The 24,493-nt window shown below is 39.2% G+C and overlaps 2 protein-coding genes across 3 annotated transcripts in view; one reads left to right on the top strand and one right to left on the bottom strand.

Moving 5' to 3' along the window:
- Nucleotides 1-3,181: 3,181 nt before the first annotated feature.
- Nucleotides 3,182-4,432, bottom strand: LOC145991682 (uncharacterized). The gene has a single exon (XM_083127743.1). The coding sequence runs from the start codon at nt 4,430-4,432 to the stop codon at nt 3,182-3,184; it is 1,251 nt and encodes a 416-aa protein (XP_082983869.1).
- A 10,016-nt stretch (nt 4,433-14,448) lies between these two features.
- Nucleotides 14,449-24,493, top strand: part of LOC145991378 (uncharacterized) — a 39,843-nt gene continuing 29,798 nt past the window's right edge. The window contains exons 1-3 of one of the 2 annotated variants that reach the window (XM_083127369.1): nt 14,449-14,579; nt 15,361-15,555; nt 16,165-16,321. In XM_083127369.1, coding sequence (XP_082983495.1) covers nt 14,468-14,579; nt 15,361-15,555; nt 16,165-16,321 — 464 coding nt within the window. In that variant the 5' untranslated portion in view covers nt 14,449-14,467. Of the gene's footprint in view, nt 14,834-15,360; nt 15,556-16,164; nt 16,322-24,493 lie in introns of both variants that reach the window. The other variant, XM_083127370.1, reaches the window with a different exon arrangement.

Here is a 24,493-nt window from a genome sequence, read left to right as displayed (position 1 = left end):
AGTGATGAAAATGCCAAAACTCTGATTCGGTGTTTTGATTTTCCAACTTGGTTATTTGCTGTTGGACGCTGGCCAGAGTATCCCTGATGCCAGGCAGTTTGGATTCCAGTGCTTCGTGTACGTTTGCCAGATCATTTTTGATGACGGCGAGAGCATCCTCAATATGGGCTATGGTACCTTGGTACGAAATCCTCGTAGGTCTCAAGTTGGAGTTTTATGTTGGCCATGCTACGGGCAATAGCATTCAGCTCGCTGGACGAAGGTAGATTGTCGATGAAGTCCTGTAGCGTTTGGAGTTTAGTTTTGACTTCGTTGATGGCTGCATGCAAAGCGTCCATTTGAAGCTCAGCCTTGATGCTCTCCAACGTAGGAATTTCTAACGATTGAAACTGTTCGTGCAATTTGGCAATACTGGCATTCACGAGATCGTAGTCATCTTGAGTTTTTAAACTCTGGATAATGTTTTGCAGTTCAGTCTGGATGGTGCTCGTTTGGTCCTGCAAGTGTCGTTTCAGCTGTTCCACATCGGAAGTCTGCGCTTGCTGCAGCTTCACAAGTTCGTTTTGGAGCTTGTCTACGCTCAGCGCCAAGTTGTCGAAGTTGTCTATTAACACGAGGTCGGTGTACTTTTGCAGCAGCGATTTAAGCTCGGCGTCAAGTTTGAGTACGGGGTCCAGGCACTGAGACTGCAGGCTGGCTATCTCTGACTGGAGACTGGAGTTGAGCGTGGACTGCAGGGCCTGCAGGTCGCTTCGCAACTTCTTGACCCTGACGTCGAGCATGAGAAGCTCGTCGCCGTGATCGTCGCGCTTGGTGTGACCAAAAATATCGTTAGGCATTGTTACCACTGCGGTTATTTATTATAGGGTAGGTGATTTTCGTTTCTATGAAAAGAGGGATGAGTTTGTCGTAGTCGTCCAAGAGCTCCACGTACAGGCGATCGCCAGCAGACACATCATACGTAGGGGAAATGTCCATCCTATCATGCTTGATGCGATAGATGTTCTTGCCAGAGGAAACCTTGGCCTCCCCTTTGTTCTCGGGATTCATGTCGAACTTAAGTTTGCCAGAGATGGGGAACTGGTAATAATTCAAGTTGTTGTTGAATACATAAAAAGTTTTGCCCACATCCTCGTCATACTGGGTCAGGATGCTATTCAAGTGTATAATTAACAGACCGTTCAGTTTAGATAGCATGGAAGGCAGAAGTTCGTTGAAGCTCGTAGGCTGGACGGGCACTTCCATAGCTTGCTTCCTGAAGCCAAGCAGGCTCATAGGCATGGTTATTTTATAGATACATTTCTAGCTGTAAGATTAAAATTGCCTCCCCCTTCCCCCACAAATCACATTACATACATAGATACATGTGGAGGACCCGTGGCGTTACAAGAGCCCCCTGCCTCCCAAGAGGTTTGGTTAGCATGCAACAGATCAATATGCTAGAAAAAATAGAGGGGAGGGGGTAGAATCAATTTTATTTGCCAGTCGAATAGTTCTCGTCGAATCCTATCCAACAAACCTAAAATCATCATCCTAGCTCAATTAGGAGCCAAGAAAATAAATGTCTTGGAAAAACGTCTTAAGATTTTTGTCTTAAGAAAATTTTCTTGACAGGCCGGAATTAACAAACCGGAAGTCGACTTTCTTAAAGATTAAGATATTTGTCTTAAGACGTTTTCCAAGACATTAAGAAGCAACTAGTCAGTGTTGCCAACTCCTATTGGTAGGTTAGCTTCGCCTGTAAAAGATCTCTTCTTCTTTTGCTCTACAGCCCTTGGTGTGCTCTGGCATCCCAAACAATCTCCCTCCACCTCGTTCTATCTTGAGCTACATTTTTCCAATTGCGTATATTCATCCTTCTCAAATCTTCCTCAACCGCATCGATCCATCTTCCCCTCGGTCTTCCTTTTGGCCTTGTTCCCCACAATTTCTGATTAAATACCAGGCGTGGTAGCCTATCCTCTTCCATTCTCATCAGATGTCCTGCCCATCTTAAGCGTTGAGATTTTATATATCTCACCACATGTTCATATTGAATCAATCCTTCCAACTCCATATTATTCCTAATTCTATAGGATCCATCTTCATTCCTAACGGGGCCAAAGATCCTACGTAATATCTTCCTTTCAAAACACATTACCTTGCTTTCTGCTTTAGATGTAAGTTTGGAAGATTCTGCACCATATGCTATAACTGGTCTAATAAGTGTCCTATATAGTCTTAATTTTGTGTTCCTAGAGAGGTTTTTTGACTTTAACAATTCTATATGTGCATAATACTGTCTATTTCCAGCCTGTATCCTTTGGTTAACAATCTTTTCTTCTTCTATGTTGTTATGTAGAAGAGCTCCAAGGTAAGTAAAAGTGGGTACTCCCTCAAAGTGATATGTACCTACATTCAAAGCCAGAGAGTTTCGTCTGGCTGGCGATCTGGACATTCTCATATATCTTGTTTTAGTTTCATTAATTAATAGTCCTATTTCTCTGGATTTACTATCCATCTTTAAAAAAGTGCTTTTAAGATCTGCAAGTGTCCTTGATATTATCACAATATCGTCAGCATAAGCAAGTATCTGTGTTGTTTTGTAGAATATACTCCCCCTTTTTTGCAGTGGACTGATAATATCATGTAGTACAATAATGAAAATTAGGGTGGACAGAGCATCCCCTTGCCTCACTCCTGTTTCTATGTTAATGGTTGGTGAGACTTCTCCCTGCACCATGACTCCCGCTGTTGTATTTTCCAAGGTTACCTTTATCAATCTTATTAATTTATCTGGAAATCCTACTTTCTTGAATACTTTCATGATCCCAGCTCTGTGTAAGCTATCAAATGCTCGTTGATAGTCTATAAATAAAAAGTGTAGATCTATATTTTGCTCATAGAATTTTTCCATAATTTGAGATATGGTGAAGATGTGATCTATGGTAGATCTATTTGGACGGAATCCACATTGATATTCCCCTAGGATTTCTTCTGCCTGCTTAGATGCTCTCATATATAGGATATTGGAAAATATTTTGTATCCAATATTTAATAGTGTTATCCCCCTGTAGTTGCCACAATTCCTTTTATCACCCTTTTTATGTATGGGGAAGATAACTCCATATTTCCAACTACATGGTATTTTCTCTTGATCCCATATCATGCAAACTAGCTCATGAACGTTCTTCCAAAGTGTTTATCCACCCTTTTTAAATATCTCCGCAGGGAGCAAATCTTCTCCAGGTGCTTTATTATTATTTAATTTTAATATTGCACACTTTACTTCTTCAAACGATGGTCTTTGTACCTCACATTCTGTAACTTGTGTTTGGTCTTCATCTGCATTATCTGTTATATTAAATTTAGATTCATAGAGCTCCTGAAAATATTCTGACCATCTTTCCAGACATTTGGCTTGATCCGTAATAAGCTTCCCATTTTTGTCTTTACATAGATTTAACCTTGGTTGATATCCAGTACTAAGATTTCTAACAGCTTTGTACATTTGTCTTGTATTACCCTCTGTCTGATGTTCCTCTATTTTCCTTACTCGCTCCTCCATCCAATATGTCTTTTTCCTCCTACAGATTTTAGTCGCTTCCTTCCTAGCATCTTTATATGCATTCATCGATGCTCTTGTTTCTCTTTGAATCATCTTTTTCCGTAACTCATTTTTCTTCCCTATTAGTACTCTACACTCTTCATCATACCAATCTTTTCTGTTAGATCTCTTCCTTTGCCCTAATATCTCTTCTGATGTTTCAGTCAGAGTTTTCTTCATATCATTCCATATCTCCTCAATGCTATTGTTTTCATTCTCATCACTTAATTGTTGGTGTAATTGTTCCTGAAAAGCTCTCTTATCGCTGTCTTTCTTTAACTTTTCTATATCCCAACCAGTTCTCCTTTTTCCCTTAATTTTGCCTATATTAGACAATCGTTGCCGCAATATAGATTTGACTAGGAAGTGATCACTGTCACAATTGGCCCCTCTGCGTGTTTTAACGTCTATAACAGATGTGGCATATCTGCTGTTCACCAGAACATGATCTATCTGGTTTGTGTATGTTCCGCCGGGAGCTCTCCAGGTGCCTTTATGAATATCTTTCCTGGGGAATTGGGTACTTTTTGCAAGCATTTTATTTTGTATACAGTACTGTATTAATCTCCAACCATTCTCACTGGTGACTGAATGTAAAGAATTCTTTCCTGCCACTTCTTTGACTTCAGATTCTCTTCCAATTTTTGCATTGAAGTCACCCATGACAAGTAGTATATCATGTCTACTTGTACTTTCATTTAACAAGTCCAACTCGTCATAAAATTTTTCCTTGTCCAGTTCTTCTGCATCCTCGTTAGGTGCGTAAGCAGAGATGATTGAGATGTTATAGAAATTGCCTTTCAGTCTAATTTTACACAGTCTGTCATTTACTGGTATAAATTCCATTAGTGATTTCCTAGCTTCTCTACTTATTAAAGCCTGTACCCCTGTGTCCTCTGGTTTCAGCACCACTGTACAAAACTGTACAGTTTCCCTTGTCTATCTGACCACTCCCAGGCCAATTTTATTTCTTGCAGTGCCAGAACATGCAACTTATATTTTATAAATTCATCAACAATTTCTGACAGCTTACCAGCTTGTAGCATTGTTTGCACATTCCATGTCCCCATCCTAAGATCATTTACCTTAACTCGTAGCCGTGTTCGTCTTCTGGTTTCCTTCCATATCCGAGGCTCATTGTTGGGTCTCTGAACAGCGGATATTTTCCGAGGATTGGGTCGTCAGCCCAATGCCTCAACCCCCAACCTGGAGGACCAGGATTTGTATTGGGTTTACTCCCTTAGAGAGATTGGCTTCACCACGCCTTACAGAGCTCTCTCTACCCATGGTTTTCTTTCAGGGTTTTCCTTCCCTTAGCCTTTGAGTTAATCCCTACCCGCAAGGCAGCGGGGGCAGCACCTATTTAATGGCGGTGCTTACTCGCCATGTCACCAGGCCGTTATCAAGCATTGTGGTATTTAATGAGTGTAGTCTTGCCAAGAACTACACTCCCACACTCTGATAAGCTGGTCGCCTCGGTTCGGGGGGACTCCGGTCGAACCGTCATGGTCCCTAATCTGCATATCTGCAGACCGTTCCGCTATCCACCACCCTGCGGACCCGCCCAGTAGCTGAGGCTCACCCTGGGCCTGTAAAAGATCACATGGTGAAATTTTCTTGGGGTGGGCTGGCAACACTGAGACCCACTTAAGGGCGTAGAACTCGCTAATCTGTACTACTCTTGCAATAGATCAGTATGCTAAAAAAAATAGAGGAGGAGGGGGTATTAACACTGCACCACGACCCCTATTGCCAGTTAGCATCACCAACTCTTCTTCATCTTACTGCATACTTATCATCTTAGAAGGCTACAATATATTTCGCCGTCAACTCCTATTTGTAGATTAGCCTCTTGAAGCCGGAATTGACATACCGGAAGTCGGCTTTCTTAAAGATTAAGATATTTGTCTTAAGACGTTTTCCAAAGCGCTGAGAAGCAACTAGTCAGTGTTGCCAACTCCTGTTTGTAGGTTAGCTTCGCCTGTAAAATATCACATGGTGAAATTTTCTTGGGGTGGGCTGGCAACACTGCGAGCGCACCACTTTCGCGTTAGCCTTACGATATTTTCCGTTAAGGTTGCAAAAATTGCACCACTTTCTGTTGGTGAACTGGCTTTTTATCCCTACTCATGATGATGAAATTGATATATGGACACTCCAAACATCCATGCCCAAGCCGGGATTTGAACCTGGGACCCTTGGCATCGTAGCGCGATGTGCTAACCACTCTGCCACGGATGCCGGCTATAAAATGTACGTGGAAAGAGTTTCTGCAGTTTGTTAGAGTTGAATCAAACAAATTTCATAATGTGTATTCTCACGGCATGTATTCAAATGTGTACTAATACAGGGCTAACGCCTACCTACCGACTGCCGGCCTCACTTCCACCTGCCGTGCCGGGCGATCATCAATCTGTTACGAGGTGATGTGTGGTCAGCACGACGATCCCCTCGGTCATTTTTGTAAGTTTCCATGGCCGGATTACGGTACTCATTCGTAGCTCTCCAATTTCCTCACAATGGTGGGTGGCCACCGGTCCCATACACAGTCCGAAATCTCAGAAGGAAAGTTGTTCCGCTTCCCCTTGGAGACTCGAACCTGCGCGTTTCGTAGGCAGAGCCCAAGGCATGACGTCTTAGAACGAACGGCTACGGTGTGCGACTAAAGATGCACTAAGTTTTAAAAGCAAAAGTACCTTCTGTGCGTTGTAACATGCCATAAATGAATATAGGGATTATGATTCACAATCCCGGCCATTTATGAAGGTGGTGTTAGCATCCCGCCCCCCCCCCCCCCAAAAAAATACTATTTTTTTTTTACCCTTGGTGAACCTCAAAGCAGTTTTCATGCAAGGACGTCGCTGAGAAAATCCCCCTCGAGACCAACCACCCTGGGAACAGAATCCTTGTCTTCAGCGTGACAGTCAGATTATTTACCAACTGAACCAACGAGGCTTTTTAAAGCACATATAAAATAAATTAAAGCCAGAAAAATAGTATTATATTTGTACGATATCTTTAAATAATAATATAATAGACGTGCATACAACATATATTGATAATACAAAAATTGTTGATAAAATGTTCCTTGCTTTGATAAGTATGCTTTGCATTGAATATCTCCTTTGGGCATTATTTACATGACAGCTCTTCTAATTGATTGACGGGAAGATTGAAAGGATGTGCAGGGGACAAACGTCTGTCCTGTAAGTCGTACATTATATTTTCAGCACAATTTCTCAACAAACGCACATAAAGTAAATTAACACAGTACAATTGTTAATTAGTGTTGGCTACTTACGAGATGTTCAAAGTATTATTTTCGCGGGCGATGTTTCAACTTCAAAGCTAATAAATCTTATCGTGCACTCAATATTCAATGAAGCAATAATTAGAAACTGAGTTCCGATTGTGTAAAGTTTTTTGAAAGTTGCTTACGTGATGATACGGAAGGCGAGTGTGGAAGTAAGGTCAGAGGCGCAACCACAATTTTTTTGTCTGGAGGGGGCAAGTACCAAGATAAACGTATCAATAATAATAATAACAGTAATAATAATAACAACATTAATAATCGCATTATTATTACTAGTGGTAGTAGTAGTAGTATCAAAGACGTTATTTTCCTCATAAATTACGCAAAAGGGAGGTAGATGTCTGTGCTAAAGCATTTATTTGTAACAAACGATTTGAAATATTTTTTCAACACCAGCAATTTTACATTAGCTAATAATTGAAAACAAGCACACAAACTGTATTTTTGAATGGCAGAAAATGAATGATAAATAAACGCGGAAGATTTTTTTTGTACATATAACATGTATAACTTTTATGTACAACATATGTTTACATATATGCAACATGGAGCGACATAAAATACGAAAATGGAGGCACATATAGTGGTTCGAATTCCTCTATAAACTGTAGGTCCAGTCCCGATTAGCCTTACTGTGCAAAAAGTGAATTTAAAACACCAAATCAAACAAATAAGAAAATACGAAAATACATATGCAATATGCTAACACTAAATTATGTACGTATTCAAAGTTTATTCACTACACAAAACATACGGTATTATTTAAATACATCACATTACAGAAAAGAATTATATTGCGAGCGAAGCGAGAAAGAAAATTTTTAGATCCAATTCTTGCAATTTAAAACAATATTTAATAGGGAGCAAATGATATCACATTGCATTAAAGCATTCTGTCTTCCACATTTTTTTCTTTTTAATTTAGGTCATTTGGCGTCCATGGCAGACTCCCGCCGCCCCTAGCTACAGCTCTGAACTTGACGAGACTGAGAGCGAGCAAGAAAAGTTTACGAAATGTATTTCTATTTGTATAAAATTTAAAATAGAAGGAGGTAATTGCTCCTCTGTGTCCCCTGCAGGTCCCCTTGGCCATCCATGTTTGCCCTCCTAGAATAAGTAAAATATCGATCCACTAATGCCGGACCCTGTGGCCGAGTGGTCTCAGTCTCGCGCCTAGCGCGGAACAGGTAGGTCGTGCTGTACGAGCTCTGTGCTTTGAGGAAAAGTGAAAGTTCAGCGCGATATCGGTACGTACGTGTGGGAGAGGGTGTGCTGTTGAACTGTGCTAGTGAAGAATTGGACAAAAGTAAAATATAGAATGGATCGCGAAAATACGATACAAATCAGTTTTGAAACGGGAACTTTGAAACCTAGTCCTTTGGAAGTACATGAATTTATTCATGATAAATTCAAACTGAGTGTGGATGAAATTGCAGCCATACAAATTCCCACGACGATTAAATGTGTATTTTTGAAATTAGTGCGTCCGGGAAAAATGAGAAAAATATTAGAAGAAAATACTGGTGAAGTGAATTTTTATTATAGTAGTGGAGCTGTGACACAAGTGAAACTGAGTGATGCGAATCGAATTTTGAAGCCGGTTCGTGTGTTTAATCTTCCTTTGGAAGTGCCAGAACGACAAATTCGTGAAAAACTGAGTGAATATGGGACAATCGATGAATTAAAAGCAGAAACTTGGAGTGACAAATTTAGGTACAAAGTGTATAATGGGGTGCGTCAGGTTTTGATGGCAATTAAGAAGCCAATTCCCTCCTTTGTGAAAATAGGCCAATATACGGCACATGTAGTATATAATGGTCAAATCCCGACTTGTGAATGGTGTGGTAGTAGTGATCACATGCGGTTTAATTGTACCTTACGGAAACCAACAGTGTTCAAAGTCATGGGTCGTGCAGTTCGGTCCTATAGCGAAGCAATTGCACCGTCTACATCTACACACGAAGATATAAATGTGAGTCAAGAATCAGCACAACTGACTGTGATAGAAGGGCTTCAACAGGGAAAACATATACAGGACGAGAAAAATATTCACAAGAATGATCAACAAACTTTGACCAAGGAAGGAACTGAAGAAAATATGCAAGATCAACCAAAAGAACCTGTGTTAAATGTTCAACTTACGCGACAAAGTGAAGAAATGTCCCTGGATACTATGGAGCAGAAGAAGGGTGGACCACTAAGACGACAAGAAGACATAACTAAAGTGCAAGAGGAATCGAGTGATGAAGTGCTACAGAGCAACAAGGAGAGGAAGCAGAATCAGACCAAGCAAAAGGACTTCAGACAAGAAGCTGAACAGGAAAAAGATTCGGAAACGGATAGTGAAAGTGGAAGTGTCCAAAGTAGTACGGGTCGTTCGGTTTCCGGCTCACAAAAACGACCAAAGAGTATAAGGAAAGTGTCAGGCAGCAATCGGACGAAAAGACGATCATTGCGACATGTAAAAACAAATGTCCAAGACATGGTTATTGATCCAAGTCCGATAGGCCATGAAAGTTTGTGAATACTGGATACAGGTAATCACTTTAAGATTAGAAAATAGTATTATTTGGAATGAATATTTTTATATGGACTGTCAGAAAGTTAATGATATTGTATTGCGTGGTGGTAGATATTTATGGATTAAGCTATACAAAGGGAAGGGGTATTTCCTCCCCCCTACTAAAATAATATTGTTTGTGTGTTTGTTAATTTTTGGTGTATAACATTAGGGGCATATAAAAATAGTGTAAGAATTATTACTCTTAGATGGGGCAAAGGTGGAAGTATAAGTATTGGGAATACCCAATCCCAAAAATTTTGTTCATAGTATTTATGATGACGACCCTTCGTTTTGCTACAATAAATATAAACAAAATGAAATCCCTTACTAAACAGGCGGCGTTAGAGGACTTTATTATACAAGCATCATTAGATATTGTCTTTCTCCAAGAATGTGGACAAATGAATTTCAATTTTTCCCCAACGATAAGAGTTCATAATAATGCAAATTTCCAATCGACAGGAACAGCTTTGTTAACACGTAATACGGTTCCCCTCACAAATGTGGTATGTCATCCTAATAATAGAATCATATCAGCAAAAGTTGCAAATGTATGGATATATAACATATATGCTCCATCCGGGTCACAGTGTAGAAAACAAAGGGATGAGTTTTTTGCGCAGGAAGTTGCTGTTGAAATGCAGGGTAGGAGAGAACACATAATATGTGGGGGAGATTTCAATTGTGTATTGTATCCGCAGGATCAAAGACCTGGATTTAACACGTCGAATTCATTGCAAAAATTAGTAACTGGCTTTAACTTCACAGATGTCTGGAGTGACAAATGTTTTGGGCAGAGGGGTTTCACGTATATACGTGACAATTGTGCATCCCGTTTGGATAGATTTTATGTCACCCCCACATTACGTCAGAACGTAAAGTCCATCAGTATAACACCTACATGTTTTTCAGATCACAGTGCTGTCATTATGATGATAAATGTGGACATTCCAATAGTCCCGAGAGGGTACGGTTGTTGGAAATTAAATGCTTCAATTCTTAATGAGAAAAATTTCCAACAAGCATTTAATGACCAATGGTCGAGATGGATAACACACCGTCTGAGGAGGATAGATATAATCCGCTGGTGGGAGGAGATTCTCAAACCGGGTATAAAAAGATTTTGTATCAGTTACTGTAAGGAACGGTCGAGAGAGTGGACAAATAAATATAATTTTTACTACAGGGTATTGCGTGAACAAATTCAGCAAGCAACAGACGGGAAAAAAGTGCAAACTGAAGTCAAACGTATACAAGCTGTATTGTTAAAAATGACTGCAGAAAGGCGTCAAGGGGTCAAAATTCGTAGTAGACTTCCTCATTTTGACAACGATGAGGTCGCCTCTATCAGCCATGTAATTCATGAAAGAAAAAATGCTAAAAGACAATGTATTAGTGAAATATTTGATAATGGGGGAACAAAGATCAATTCAGCCCCTGAAATACGTAATTGCATTTATAATTATTTTGAGCAACAATATTCCCAACCAGCGTCACATAATGGAGCTTTAATGGATGAATTGGCATCCGAATCAGAGGTTTTTACAGATGAAGAAAGTGAAAACTTAAACAAAGAATATACAAGTGAGGAAGTGTTTCGAGCGGTTAAGGTAGGGCAATCATTTTCAGCTCCTGGTTGGGATGGGATACCCAATAAGTTTTATCAAACCTTTTGGAAATTGATGGGTCAAACAATAACGGATTGGATAAATGCAGTGTTTAGCAAGTATCAAATGGGTAAATCTTCCAATACGGGTATTATAATTCTAATCCCAAAATGTCCAAAACCAAGCGAAGCTGGTCATTATAGACCCATCACCCTCCTTTGTACGGATTATAAAATATTGGCGCGATGTATGCTTGGCAGACTTATGCCTTATGTCGACAAATTAGTAGGAGAGGATCAATATGTTTTTGGTTTAAATAAGAAAATCACAAATGTTTTACAAACGATGCGTGAAATAATTACATGTTATAGACTACAGAACAAAAACGCTGAAAATGCTATATTAGCATTAGACTTTGAACGTGCTTTTGACTCGATAAATCATGAATATCTATTTAACGTTTTGCAGGGCTACGGTATACGTGGACATTTTCTTTCAGTATTTAAAAGTCTTTATAGTCATGCAACAGCAAAAATTCAAATAAATGGTTTTCTGACAAAAGAACTCTATATTTATAAAGGTGTAAGGCAAGGAGATCCTTTGTCGATGTTAGCGTTTTGTATTGCACTGAGACCCATTCTGTCTGAAATAGGTCGAAAAGTTCAAGGAATTAACATACACTCTACTACCATTAAGGTGTTAGCGTATGCTGACGATGTTACTGTATTAATAAATGAACAGTCTGATATTGATGAAACATGTCAAGTATTACAGAAATTTGGAAAATGGTCGGGATTAAAAATAAACCAAGAAAAATCGTCAATTTTGAATTTAAATTTGGTTCATTCTCACTCGCAGCGAGGTAATTTTAAGGTTGTACAAATGATACGTATACTAGGTATAATATATACGCACTCTATCCAAAGTATGATCCAATTAAATTATGATAGGGTATTAACTGGGGTTAAAGCGATATTACAAACAAATAAATTTCGCAGCCTTAGTTTACAGTCAAGGGTGACCTTTGTACATGTCTATGCACTGTCAAAGGTATGGTACATGGCAAAAATCCTCCCACTACGGAAGTTAGATATAAATAAACTTAAGAGTGCAGTAAATTGGTTTCTTTGGAATGGTCAGATATTGAGGGTGAAACATGTGTTACTTTGTTTGCCTTTTGCCGAGGGAGGAATGAATCTTGTGAATATAGAACTCAAATGCCAGGCCTTACGTATTCAAGCTGACACGCAGACATTGATTCAGCATCCACTCAGCCTCACAAGTAAAGTTTTGAGAAGCGCTTTGGACTATATTTCGCTAGAGGCTCCTATTGATATTACTAGACTGGTAGACACTTTATGGTATTTTAAGTCAACAATAGTGGATATTAGTTATGCCCTATTACAATCTCCGATATTAACAATACCAGTGACATCGGAAATATATCGCAGACTATGTAAATTAGAACAACCAACATGTAAAATTATTGAGCAAAATCCCAGAATGAAGTGGAGAGAAATATGGAATAATATTCAGGCTCACCATCTTACATCACGAATCCGATCAGCATGGTATATAATTGTCCACCAAAAATTAATCACTGGAGAGAGACTCTATGATCTTAAATTAATAAATACGCCAATGTGTGCCAAATGTAATGTATCTGATAGTTTAGTCCATAGACTGAGTGAATGCCAAATAATAGAAACATCATGGCTTTATATAAGGAAACTTGTGAGTACTATTTGTCGAACATCAGTGTATAACATCTCTGTAGATATTCTTTTATATCCAGCTTTTGAATATTACCCAAAAACAAAACGTAAAAGTGTACAATGGCTCCTAGGACACTATGCCTATTTCCTATCGACATATCGGCAACCAGATTTTAATATACAATTTGTAAATTACCTCCATCAAGAATACCACAGGATACCTGACTGTAAAAGAAATAGATTGTATGCTAATTTTCTTACTGTAATGTTTACTTGCCTAATGAGTTGAAATGTAAATTGCAAATGTAATGTAATAAATTGCAAAATGTAATAAAATAAAAAAAAATAAAAAAAAAAAAGTGGTTAGCTCATCGCGCTGCAACGCTAGGGGTCCCGGGTTCGAATCCAGCTCGGGTATGGTTGTTTGTAAATGTCCATTCATCAATTTCATCATTTCATCCCTCATCCCCATCTTCGCAAATTAGCCAAGAAGCACAAAACGCGAAGTAAAATAAAACAAATCAATCAATCAATCGATCGATCCACTTATCTCAAGCTTCCGTATACGCTAACGAAACAAGTTCCATTCTGTCCTCTTAATGACGTCATAGCGCGCAAAGGATCATGGGGAAAAACTCGGAACCTACCTAATAAAGGTAACTTGTCGTAGGGCAACTTCTGAATGTGCCTAAAGTTCAAATCACCAACCCTGAGACCTTCTGTAAACAAAACTACGTGCATGCAGAAAGCATTGCAAACTCATAGAAGTAAAATAATCCACACGAAAATACTACAGGATTCATTACGTAAGGTAAAACAAAAGCCAATTTGTAGTATGGGATACGCTGCCGCAAATGACGTCTCACTTTAAACCAAATGCTCTTTCTTTTGTGTTTATTGTTTCACCTTTATGGTTAACTCTTTGCACCAGAATCATTTCCCATAAATTTGGCTTATTTCTTGAATGCGAATTGAATATATTTTACTTGCATTTTTTTAGACAAAATGATATAACATGATAATGTATATTTCTAATGTTTGATATAGATAGGAGTGTATTTGAAATTTGTTTGTAGATTTTATGTAAATTGTATCTTATGTAAATAAAATATATAATGGGCATAAACAGCCATATGCAATGCTGTAAGTCCAATAAATATATTGATGATGAGGATCAAAACAAGATAAAGAATGTTCGTAAATTTATAACGGTTGGAAACTTTGACAAGCATCCTAATAACGATTTTTGTTCCTCCAAATATAGTGCACTTCGTAAAATAACTTGTTGACATGGCAAGGCAAGATAAGTGTGAACATTTTGTAGGAATATGCATTGTAACTTTCAATGAGCTTAGAGATTTGTGTACATAATGATATTTTATAACATTGGTTACTTTCTAAAAATAATAATGTTAGCAGCAAGGAAGTAGTGCCACTTTCAATATGGCGAGTTCTATGCGTGCGGGAAGGTCTCCGTGTTCAATGATACATAGAATCGGTGAGACGGTTTGTTTACAGAAGGTCTCAGGGTTGGTGATTTACATTTTAGTGCCTTATGCATTGTCACTGTCTTATGGAACTTTCTTATCCTTATCTTATATGTATATATTATCTTGGCTACTGCAATGAAGAATTGATTATCAACAAACAGAAATTTTTACAGCGTTCATGTAATTAATTGCAATGAACAGAAGTAGTATGAAGTTGAGGTGGATTAGTTACAAATTCTGGCAAAGAAAAACCTATGTAGTAAATTCTAATCAAGAAGTTCAATGCGGGAATAATACGATTAAGAGTAAGCAATTAAGACATAAATAGTATGTAATTATGAGAAAATTCTTGAATATGTATGTCCAAATTAGAAATTTGTACATTAGTCCTTATATTTCATGTGTTAACGAAATAATATGCAGTAAAATCTCCATAGTCCGATGTCCCATATAATCCGCTGCAAAAAATTCGTCATTTCCTCAGATAAGTGCTTAAATATGTAAGAGGAAATGATGCATCGTCCTGAAACAGAAGACAAACTGGCCATCTCCTTGAACAGTAAGTTGAATATTCTTAATCTATTCCTCGCTTATATCATTGTTAGAAATGTAAGTACATAAAATAATAGTGTATAACCTATTCTCACAGTTTTTGATTTTTTTTTGTTTTTGCCTGTTTTACCCAGGTTATTCCGTATAATCTGATTTTTTCTTGTAATTCGGGGTAGTTTCGGCGCTGTCCACTGCAAATTATCAGGACACTACTATGCAATGGTTCATTTTATACTACATTCTTGAACCAGTCGCTTCGTTAGGTGGATTCGTTTTGTAAATTATACTTTTACATTAATTAATATATTGTCTGGCTCATGTAAAAGTCAGTTCAGAAGAGACCTGTCGGTGACAGGAGGTTATCGTGACACTGGCTGTGACATGAAGATTTTCTAGGAGAGGTCTAGAGGTTCACCTAAATATTTGGCCTTGTATCGATCTACCGTCAACACTAAAGAGTCCCGCACCACCCCTTATGATTTTAACTTAGAAGAAGCACTATTTATACCATTTTCTATGATTTCATACTTAAAGGTCCGTCACTGTCAGAAGAATTAAAATTATCAAGTTGGGAACTCCAGGTCACAAAACAGGATGAGAGCATTTGTAATGACCTGGCGGAATCTGACAGTTTGGGTTCAGATGAAGAAGAGTACTTGAGGCTTAATCCACTGGCTGCCATCCCATTTGACTCTCTTGTAGAAATTAGCTTAGATGGTCATGATGAAGGTTAGTATCATAGCTGAACTTTTCTCCACAGTCTAAGATCTAAGGTCACTTGTGTTGTAATATTGTTTATCATCTGTGAAACTGCTATGCGTGTGCACATATGTAACTAAATTTTCAACTAATACGTTATACTCTTGTGTCTTGTTGGTTCAAAAGTGCAACACCGAGCCGTTTATCTTTGTCGATTTGGTGTCACGTAGTGTATTTGGTGTATGCACCGTTTGCACTAGGTTCTGGAATGGTGTCTGGCATGCTGTATGGTCACGTATGCTGTATGGTAAACTTTGAAAGCAGCAGACAGGCATTTGTTGAATCTACACCGCTATTCTTGCGTACAGCGTCTGTTTCGTTGAACGCAATTTCCTTGCAGCAGTCCGATACTGGGATGTACCTGCTGCACTACATCTAGTATAAAAATTGTAGCGAACTAGACGGCTGACTTTCGGACCAAGAAAGCCCGACAGGCAACTTTTCGCACCAAATCCTAACACCGCTCTAATCTTGCTTGCTCGACAGGACTCCGCGCCCTACGATTTTAATTTCTTTGCTGCCGTAGTCATTTATTATGATTATTGTTTTTATTTATTTATTTATTTATTTATTTTTCAGAGGAGCCTAATGTACCTAAGATTCCGGAAGTTAAACCGATCCTGGCATACTGCTCAGGGTGCCTTGCACAAGTTAAGAGTAAAGTGCAGATTGGAAAACCTCGGCATCGCAAGAATATGTTGACGCGATTCTGGTCGTCCTTGATTGATCTTTTCGTGTAAGTCTTGCCTTAGGGATAGCCAATGGCGGCGATCGGATTCCAAAACTAGGGGGCGGGTGGCAAAACAGTTAAGTTTCCCTTGATACATAAGGTTTAACGTAGTGCGGGAACAAAAGTGCAGGGGTCAACTACCCCCTCCCCCCGCCGTAATCGCCGCCATTGATGATAGCCATAGGTGTCGCTGCAACTTTGAATAATTAGGAGAGACATAATAGTGTGAGATAATGTGCTAATGTCAAATGAGGTAAAGGTAAAGTTCCCCGTGCATATAGTACCGTGCCATGAAGCACATTTAGGGGGTCTGGGCGTACGACCCGACATATTCTCGTTCTCGGCCATTTTGGAGGTAATGTGATCAGCAGAAGGATTCGAATGCAGAACCTCTAATAAGTTGTACCAAGAAAATTCATCCCTAAGGAACATCAAATCAACATTCCAAATTATTTTGATGTGTATTAAATAGGGAGCGGAAGTTTATGAAATGTCATATTTTTTCTGTCATCTCGAACACGATGCCCATTAAATATGCACAATATTACACTTCGTCTAGAACCCCAAAAAGGTAATTTTAAAGTGCTTTTAAAGTGCATTTTTTTGCAAATTTTCAGGTTTTATGTCATTTTTCCCTATTTTCGGCATTTTCCCGTCATTTTTCGCAATATTCAGTGTATTGTTTAGTCATATTTTGTCGCTTCGTTCATTTTGGTAATATTCTTGATTCCTTTCACCAAGGTGAACATAGGCCTATATATATATATCTCGCAGTATTTCAATTTACGAGCAAAACAAATGCTGAACTGGTAACATTCTTTGTTGTGTCGGGAAAAACCACCAGGTGCCCGTCTGGGGCAAACTCACATTTAAGATCAGATAAGGAGAGGATGGAGATACCCTGGACAGACGATGATACCCGTGGGAAAGCTGCGATGTTTGAACGAAGGGGGCGACGGTTGGGGGCTGCCCAGCGACATGTCATGCCGCTTCCAGGCGGCGAAACGTTTCTGGAGAATTCCACGATTTTCGAGCGTGGGAGGGGGCTGCTAAGACGACAGGTCTATCACCACCATATCCATTTAAGATTTAAGTCGTGTGTCGCGTACAGAACATGCCTAAAGGAAAACCTAGTCTATCGTGTTTCTTGCGCCAACTTGTAAGTGAATATGGCGATGTCGTGTTGAGCACAGACGGCAGTGTCTTATTTTGTAAGCTTTGTGAGGTGAATGTGAGTGCCGAGAAACGTTTCACAGTACAGCAACACATTGGGAGGAAAAAATATTTGAAAGCAGCAGCTCGGGCAGAAGGAAAAAAGAAACCTTCACAACTCCTTCTGGGACAAAGTGCGAGTGTCTTTTCCAAAAAGTTATAGTTTTACCAGGAGCTTTGCAAAGTTCTGCAAAGCACCCGGTTATAAACGCTCATTTGTATGTATTACTGTGAACATTTTGATATTGTGAAAACTGTTATTGACAGTTTCTGCAAAGAAGATGCTGCCTGCATCGCAATTGTCCAAGACCTGATATCAGATTCTGACTTGAAGGGGCAGCTGGTGTACATCAAAGCTAACTTTGGTATTTTACCCACATCAATAACTTCCCTTGAAAAATAAGGAGTGGCCTTGCAGTCCGTTGTGAAAGAGATTCAGAAAATCGAAGAGCGCTTTAAATGAAGTACTGGGGACATGGGACAAGCTGTACTGACAAAGCTGGAATACGTGCTGTGCAGTGTTTGGTTGCAACTAGTTACAAGTAGCAGTTACTTTTTTGAAGAAATGTAACTGTAACTAGTTACTTTTAAAATCAAGTAACTGTAACTGTAACAGTTACTTTTTCAGCAGAAGTAACGTTTGAATAGTTACTTTTACAGATACTTTTGCAGTTATGTTATTATGATGTAAATTACTGATAATTTGGCTACTTTCTTTTCCTCTTCACCATTCATTTGCATTGCCACACTTTCCTGTCAGACAGTTGGAAGCTGTGTTTGGCAAACACAGTAGTACGGGGTCCTTCTTTCCCTTTTGTGCGCCTGACGGCGGCACGCTTGGCGGCCGCCCGGATGCCAACTCCCGTCAAATCGCGTGCGATATCTCCACTATGAAAGATGCTAGCTTTGAAATGACTTCAAGTTCTCCGAATTATGGTTGCAATTACATTCAAAATGAGCACTAGAACTTTCACGGGGGATTTCGGAAATGTTAGCCTTGTGCATCCACACTTTTTTGGCATGTTTTTAGGAAATTTCGCGTAGCTTTGGTAACAAGACACACTAAAAGGGCACTTAAGTTTCCTAACAGCTCGTGGCGCCAGAGTGCCAACTGAAACACATGGCTTTGAGCTTAAAGGCTGATTCACACGGAACTGGATATCTAGTTAGTTGGTGCTAAACATGCTGCCTGTCCAGATGTGATGCATGACTGACTGCTTGATTGGTTTGGAGGAATATTACATGTCCTAATTGCTACTTGCTTTCCTCGACTAGATTCTGTGGAACAGCCAATCAGAGTAAAGTTTCGCCATGTGAAGATAATCTGAGTTTGCAAAGAAGCGTTTCTTGCTGTGGTTTCCGAGTGCTAGATATTTTTTGTCTTCGTATCTCGATAAAAAAAATAAGTAAAGAGATGGCGTGCAGTACATTCATGTTCAGTTCATTAATATTAATTATCCGTGACAAAAATATTAAGCCCTCGGTTTACGGGCTTGTAAAATTGTACTCCGTGGGAGGAAAAAATCAACTATACCTCATTGGAAAGCTTCAAGTATCTACTTTTAAATAAGCGTTATCTGAAAATTATTCTTAACTTTGTTTTCTTACTATAATGAAAAATTCACTGAAAAGTGTAGTTTTTTCTTCCAATTTTTACGAACAGGGAACTTAACACCATACAGTTCATAATCGATTGTATGTAGAGTCAGAGAAAGTAGTTCTTGGCCCACAAGACATACGATATCGTAACATCGTAAAGCCTGTTGTCTATGCAACCCAAATAACAAAATTGTCGCTTAGGTTTGCCTGGCGGACCTGGATTCTCGGGAACAATTGAGTATTGACACCAACGTGAGTCATACCCCCAGGCCCAGCCATAACAAACAACAGCTCAGTGCCGTGAGACCACCAGAAAAAGTTTCAGGAATTGGTTTCTTAACAACAGCTACTCGTAAGAAAATGTTCTCTTTACTGATATTAGAGTCATTGTCAAGAAAGTTCACTGGATTGGTGGTTTTCATCGAATCATCATCGCGCAACACACATGCTGTCAACCCAGAAGTCCTTGGAGTTAAAAACAACTACTTGACAAATGATAAGACGAATCGATATTCATTAGTCCCAACTTAGAATTTTGTGTAAGGAATGGATCATCATGTCCTGTCATCCATTTCATAGCTTCAATAATCATCCTCATCGCCTTTGTTGACGCAAGTGCTAGAAAAGCAATATAAAATAAGGAAAAATTAGAAATTAATAAATGACATTTTCAGCGATTTCGCGCAGCGACTCAGTTGCATGTAGACAAAGTTTCATTAATCGGGAACCAAGGGATCCCTCGTTCTGCTTCATTGTCATTTTCCCTCCAACTTTACCTACCGCGATTAACCTGATGTTGATTAATGCAACTTTAATTAAAAATCCAACCAACGAAACAATCCACAAAGTGCACCAAAGCGGCGCATATTATATATATATTGCAAAATGAAAACAATATCGATTTAATATGGCAAAAAAATTTCATGGAGCGCCATATTATTCTCGTTTACAAACTCCTGCCGACCCCTAGCTACGGCTCTGAACTTGACAAGATTGCAAGAAAAGCAGAGATTGTGAGCGAAGCGAGCAAGAAAAAATTTTACAAAATCTATTTATATTTGTGTAAAATTTGAAATCAAGGGAGCAATTGCAGCTCTGTCCCACCCCCCCCCCCTTTACCCGCAGGTGCTCTTGGCGGTCTGGAAGATATAATGCAAGAAAGACGTGAAAACTATTTCCATCTTGAGTTTCCTTTTGTCCTGCTACTCTTAGATTCTGCTAGTCTTGCTTTCCTTTACTTCCATGTTTGCCCCCCTAAAACTGATTTCCGTTCAAGGTTGTGGGGGCTGTGGTTGCGCCACTGCACCCCCTTCCCCCGTAGTTCCTTTGAACTTTCATCGGCTTGAAAATAGTTAATTTATTTTAAGAGTATAATATCGTTTAATAACGGCGATAAGATTCATCTATCATAAATTTCTAGGTGAAAATATAATAATAGGTGAATAGATGTCTGGAAGGGGGCAAGGATTGCCACTTCTTCCCCTTAGGATTGATTTCAGTTATAATAAATTACATTAATTATTATAAAAAGGATGCAGGAATGCCATAATTTCAAATTCAAGAGGTGTATTTTGAGGTGGCAACACTATTATCGGGGTAATATGTCCCATGGAAAAATACCTTGATTGTCTCTTCGTGGAAAAAATCTGTGGGCGCCCATGATTAGGGGGGGCATTTGCCCCCCTTGCCCCCTGTGTAAACGCCTATGGTCCCCGTGATGGAATAGGTAGCGCAAAGCCAAGGTTTTAAGATCAAATTTGTTTTGTTATTGTTTTTATTAGTAATTATCTCAGTTTTCTTCCTCTGAAGTTAAATTATTCATCACGACGATTTGTGATTACATTAAAGACATGAATGAACATACACAATGAACCATTTTTGGTCGGAACTCGAGCTCGGAACCTTGTTCGGCAAGAAATACAAATATCCATAAGGCATGAGTGTTTCATTGGCGATGTTCCTCTACTTCCGTCATTTTATCACTAATATATTTCTTTACTATACGATAATAAATCACAACTACCTAAAAGTAAATATTATTTTGCATTTTTACATGCATATGTTTTTTTACGGTTAGTGTGTGAACTGGCACCTGTTAATTTAGATTGCTTTTATGTTTCGTGTGTAGTTAAAGATAGGAAAAATGCTTGTGGAACGATTAGGGCTATAAGAATTCTGTCCATGGCAGAGTGGATAACACAGTGCGCTACGATGTCTGATGTCCTGGGTTCGAATCCCGTCGTGCGTATGGGTGTTCTTTGTTAGTGCCCCTTCATCAATTTCATCATATCACTCATCCTTGTCGTCGCGATTAGCAAAAGGTGAAAGAAAAACGACGCTAAATAAGAAAATAAGAAGAGGTTATAAGAATCATTCTTATTTCCGGACGTATCCTAGATTTTATAGTTGTGTCTGGCCTCCGGAAGGAATTTGAAAGAAATCTCAAATGTCTTATACGTATTTTGGGCATCACGTAACTTCAAATTCGATGGAGAAACAGAAAATCTGAGGGGAGTCTAAGATAACGTGGTTCCTTGTAGAAGTATGCTTAAATCAAAGAGTGTGCATGGTTGCTACTGGATGTTCGGAGAAACAATTACAATCCCAGTTGAGAAATTACTTCCCGATTTTTTAGATCTGGAAAAGTCCGGATATTTGTATAAAAATGCTTACTTTGTGACGTTTTATCGATACTATAAGTGTCGGTAATTTGTTCGAAGTAACAAGGAATTTTGAACTCAACCGTTCAATACAACATTAATTTTTGAGCAGAAGATGTGTCATATTCTCATTATATGCTAAGATGTCCTAGTAACCTATTTTATTTACTGCAAGTGCGTTCTTGTTCAACATTTTGAGAGAATTTGTCCTACTTTCCGCTGAAGAGTGATCTGATAGCCCTATATGTGATGAGAACTGTTTTTACTCAATTTCTGATATCATTTATTCCAACATTTCCTTCAACTTCTATTACCTTGTTATTACCTTCAATGTTTACACGACTTTCCCTTCCTGCTCGACCTTTTGGTTCAGAAATGTTTACAACACCCCCATCTCCAGCGTGTAAATAGCAAGCAACAACACTCTGTAAGACCATAATGTATACAACCTGTTTACTACCTATTTTACGAAAATATTAGAATGTTAGCTTGATATAACTGTGGATTGGAACGAACGAAATAAAATACCTGTTTTATACGTACACTGGAACGAGCGCAGGCTTGCTGTGAGTCACTCTGGCAGTGAAGGTTACTGATCGAAGCAGTTGGTGCTTGCTTGCTACAAGCAGGCGCCTTATCTTTGCTCAAAGAAACACCGAAATCTTCGTTACTTTTTTTTCGCCAGACTAATGGTGAACATTTACAGGAACGTAAGGAGTAGTATCGTATTCTATTGGAATTAGATTTCGTGACGTTTAAAATATATCATAAAAATATGTAAATCTCTTATTTTAAAGTTTCGTTGACATGTGAAAGCGGAACTTTATAGATCCTTCTTCCTTACGATTTCGAAACAACCGAAGAGTGTGGTGAACGTTTGGTTTGAGTTGCTGTTGTAAGTCTAATCGGCTAATCGGGACTGGACCTACAGTTTAAAGTGGGATCCGAACCACTTGTGCCTCCACCGGGTATCGAACCCGGGACCCCTCGATTACAAGGCAATGACGCTACCACTGCGCCATGGGGGAGGCCCAAGTGTGGTGAACGTGAAACTACTTACTGTTCACAAGAACGATATGTATTATACAAATGGTCTCTAATCAAAAACCCTATTACATCACAGGAAGTTATTTTTAAGACAATTCTACCACGTCCAACGTAACCAATATTCAGATTGATTCCAAGCTTCTGTTTTGGTTACTTTGTAGAGAGTTACGGTGATATTGATTTTTATTTTCATTTGGTATTTTAAGTACACTTTATGCACAGTAAGGCTAATCGAGACTGCATCTACAGTTTAAAGTGGGATCCGAACCACTATGTGTCTCCACCGGGTATCGAACCGGGGACTCCTTGATTACAAGGCGACGCCGCTACTACTGCGCCATCGGGAAGGATAAGAGAGAGAGAGAGAGAGAGAGAGGGGGGGAGGGAGGGAGAGGGAGAGAGAGAAAGAGAGGGAGAGAGAGAGGGAGAGAGAGAGAGGGAGAGAGAGAGAGGGAGAGAGAGAGAGAGTAATGAAAGTAGCAGAACGACTAAGCTATTCTTTAGTCAATATTGGGATTGTTAATGAATATTATGAATGTCAGTTCAAATTGAAAAAAAAAAACTAAGAAATTTCCAGAGTGCCTTTACAATCATTAATTTTTATCTTTCCACACATTACTATGCTACTAGATATTTGCATCCTAAGATGTAGAAAGTGCTACATTTTCAGTCTGTAGAATCGAGATTTATTTCTGAGAATGGAGTAGAGGGAAAAGGTTCACCTCACATGTTTGGATTATACCCCCCCCCCCACACACACGCACACAAAGGATGTCAGCTGTTGTAGTTACAAGGAAATACTATAACATGTTTGAATTGTGTCACGAAAAATTGGAGCCTATTCACATTCCTACGGAACTTGGAAGAAAGCCCACGTAGAGATTGGGAAGTTCTGTTCCGACAAAATCGGGATGTATAGTAAATTAAAAAGCAAAATGCTACCTTGTGCTTTGCACCAAGCCATGAAGGCGTGTAGGGAGTGTGGAGTTAGGGAACAAGCTTTCTTCATCAGGCCGAAGGTGGGTATGATGTGATCAGTACCACGCCCCTGGCCGCCTTACCCCCTTTCCCCAGAGTTTCCTCCAGGTACCCACTTTATACGACGCTGGGTGGGCACCGGAGCAGCTTGAACAGGTGGACAAAATTCCGATTCTCCCCCGTTTGTGATCGAACCCAGATCTCTCGCATGGTAATAAAACGCCCTAACGACTGAGCTACTGCGGCACAAGTAGTATAGTAGCCTATGTAATTGAGGCAAGAATTGTTTTAGCGTTTCATTCAACGTTTTTAGGAGAATCATTTTCGCGACCTGGCTTGAGAAAAGGCGATTTTTCTGACGAACAACATTCCACCTGACAAGTCAAGTACGTGACTTTCCTACATTTCCTGTGCCTGTTGGCTTTTGCCTGAAAGACAAGTTGCTCTTGAGACAGACAGAATCACCCGATCACCTAATGGTGCAATGTGTGTTGCCTACCCTTCCGGCATTATTTACTGCCATTAAAGTCTTCTGGGGAAGAACTTTTTTCCACCACTGTACATGTAATTTTGAGACTTTGTGTACTTATTTGTGTTTGATTATTTTTGCACATCTGTAGAAAAAATCAAATGGCAATTTAACTAGATACTTCAAAAAATGACATATTAGGGAAACGTGCAA

This window comes from Lepisma saccharinum, chromosome 8 (genome assembly GCF_977018435.1).
Source record: "Lepisma saccharinum chromosome 8, izLepSacc3.1, whole genome shotgun sequence".
NCBI classification, from domain to species: Eukaryota; Metazoa; Arthropoda; class Insecta; order Zygentoma; family Lepismatidae; genus Lepisma; species Lepisma saccharinum.
This window is presented reverse-complemented; position numbering and strand designations above follow the sequence as displayed.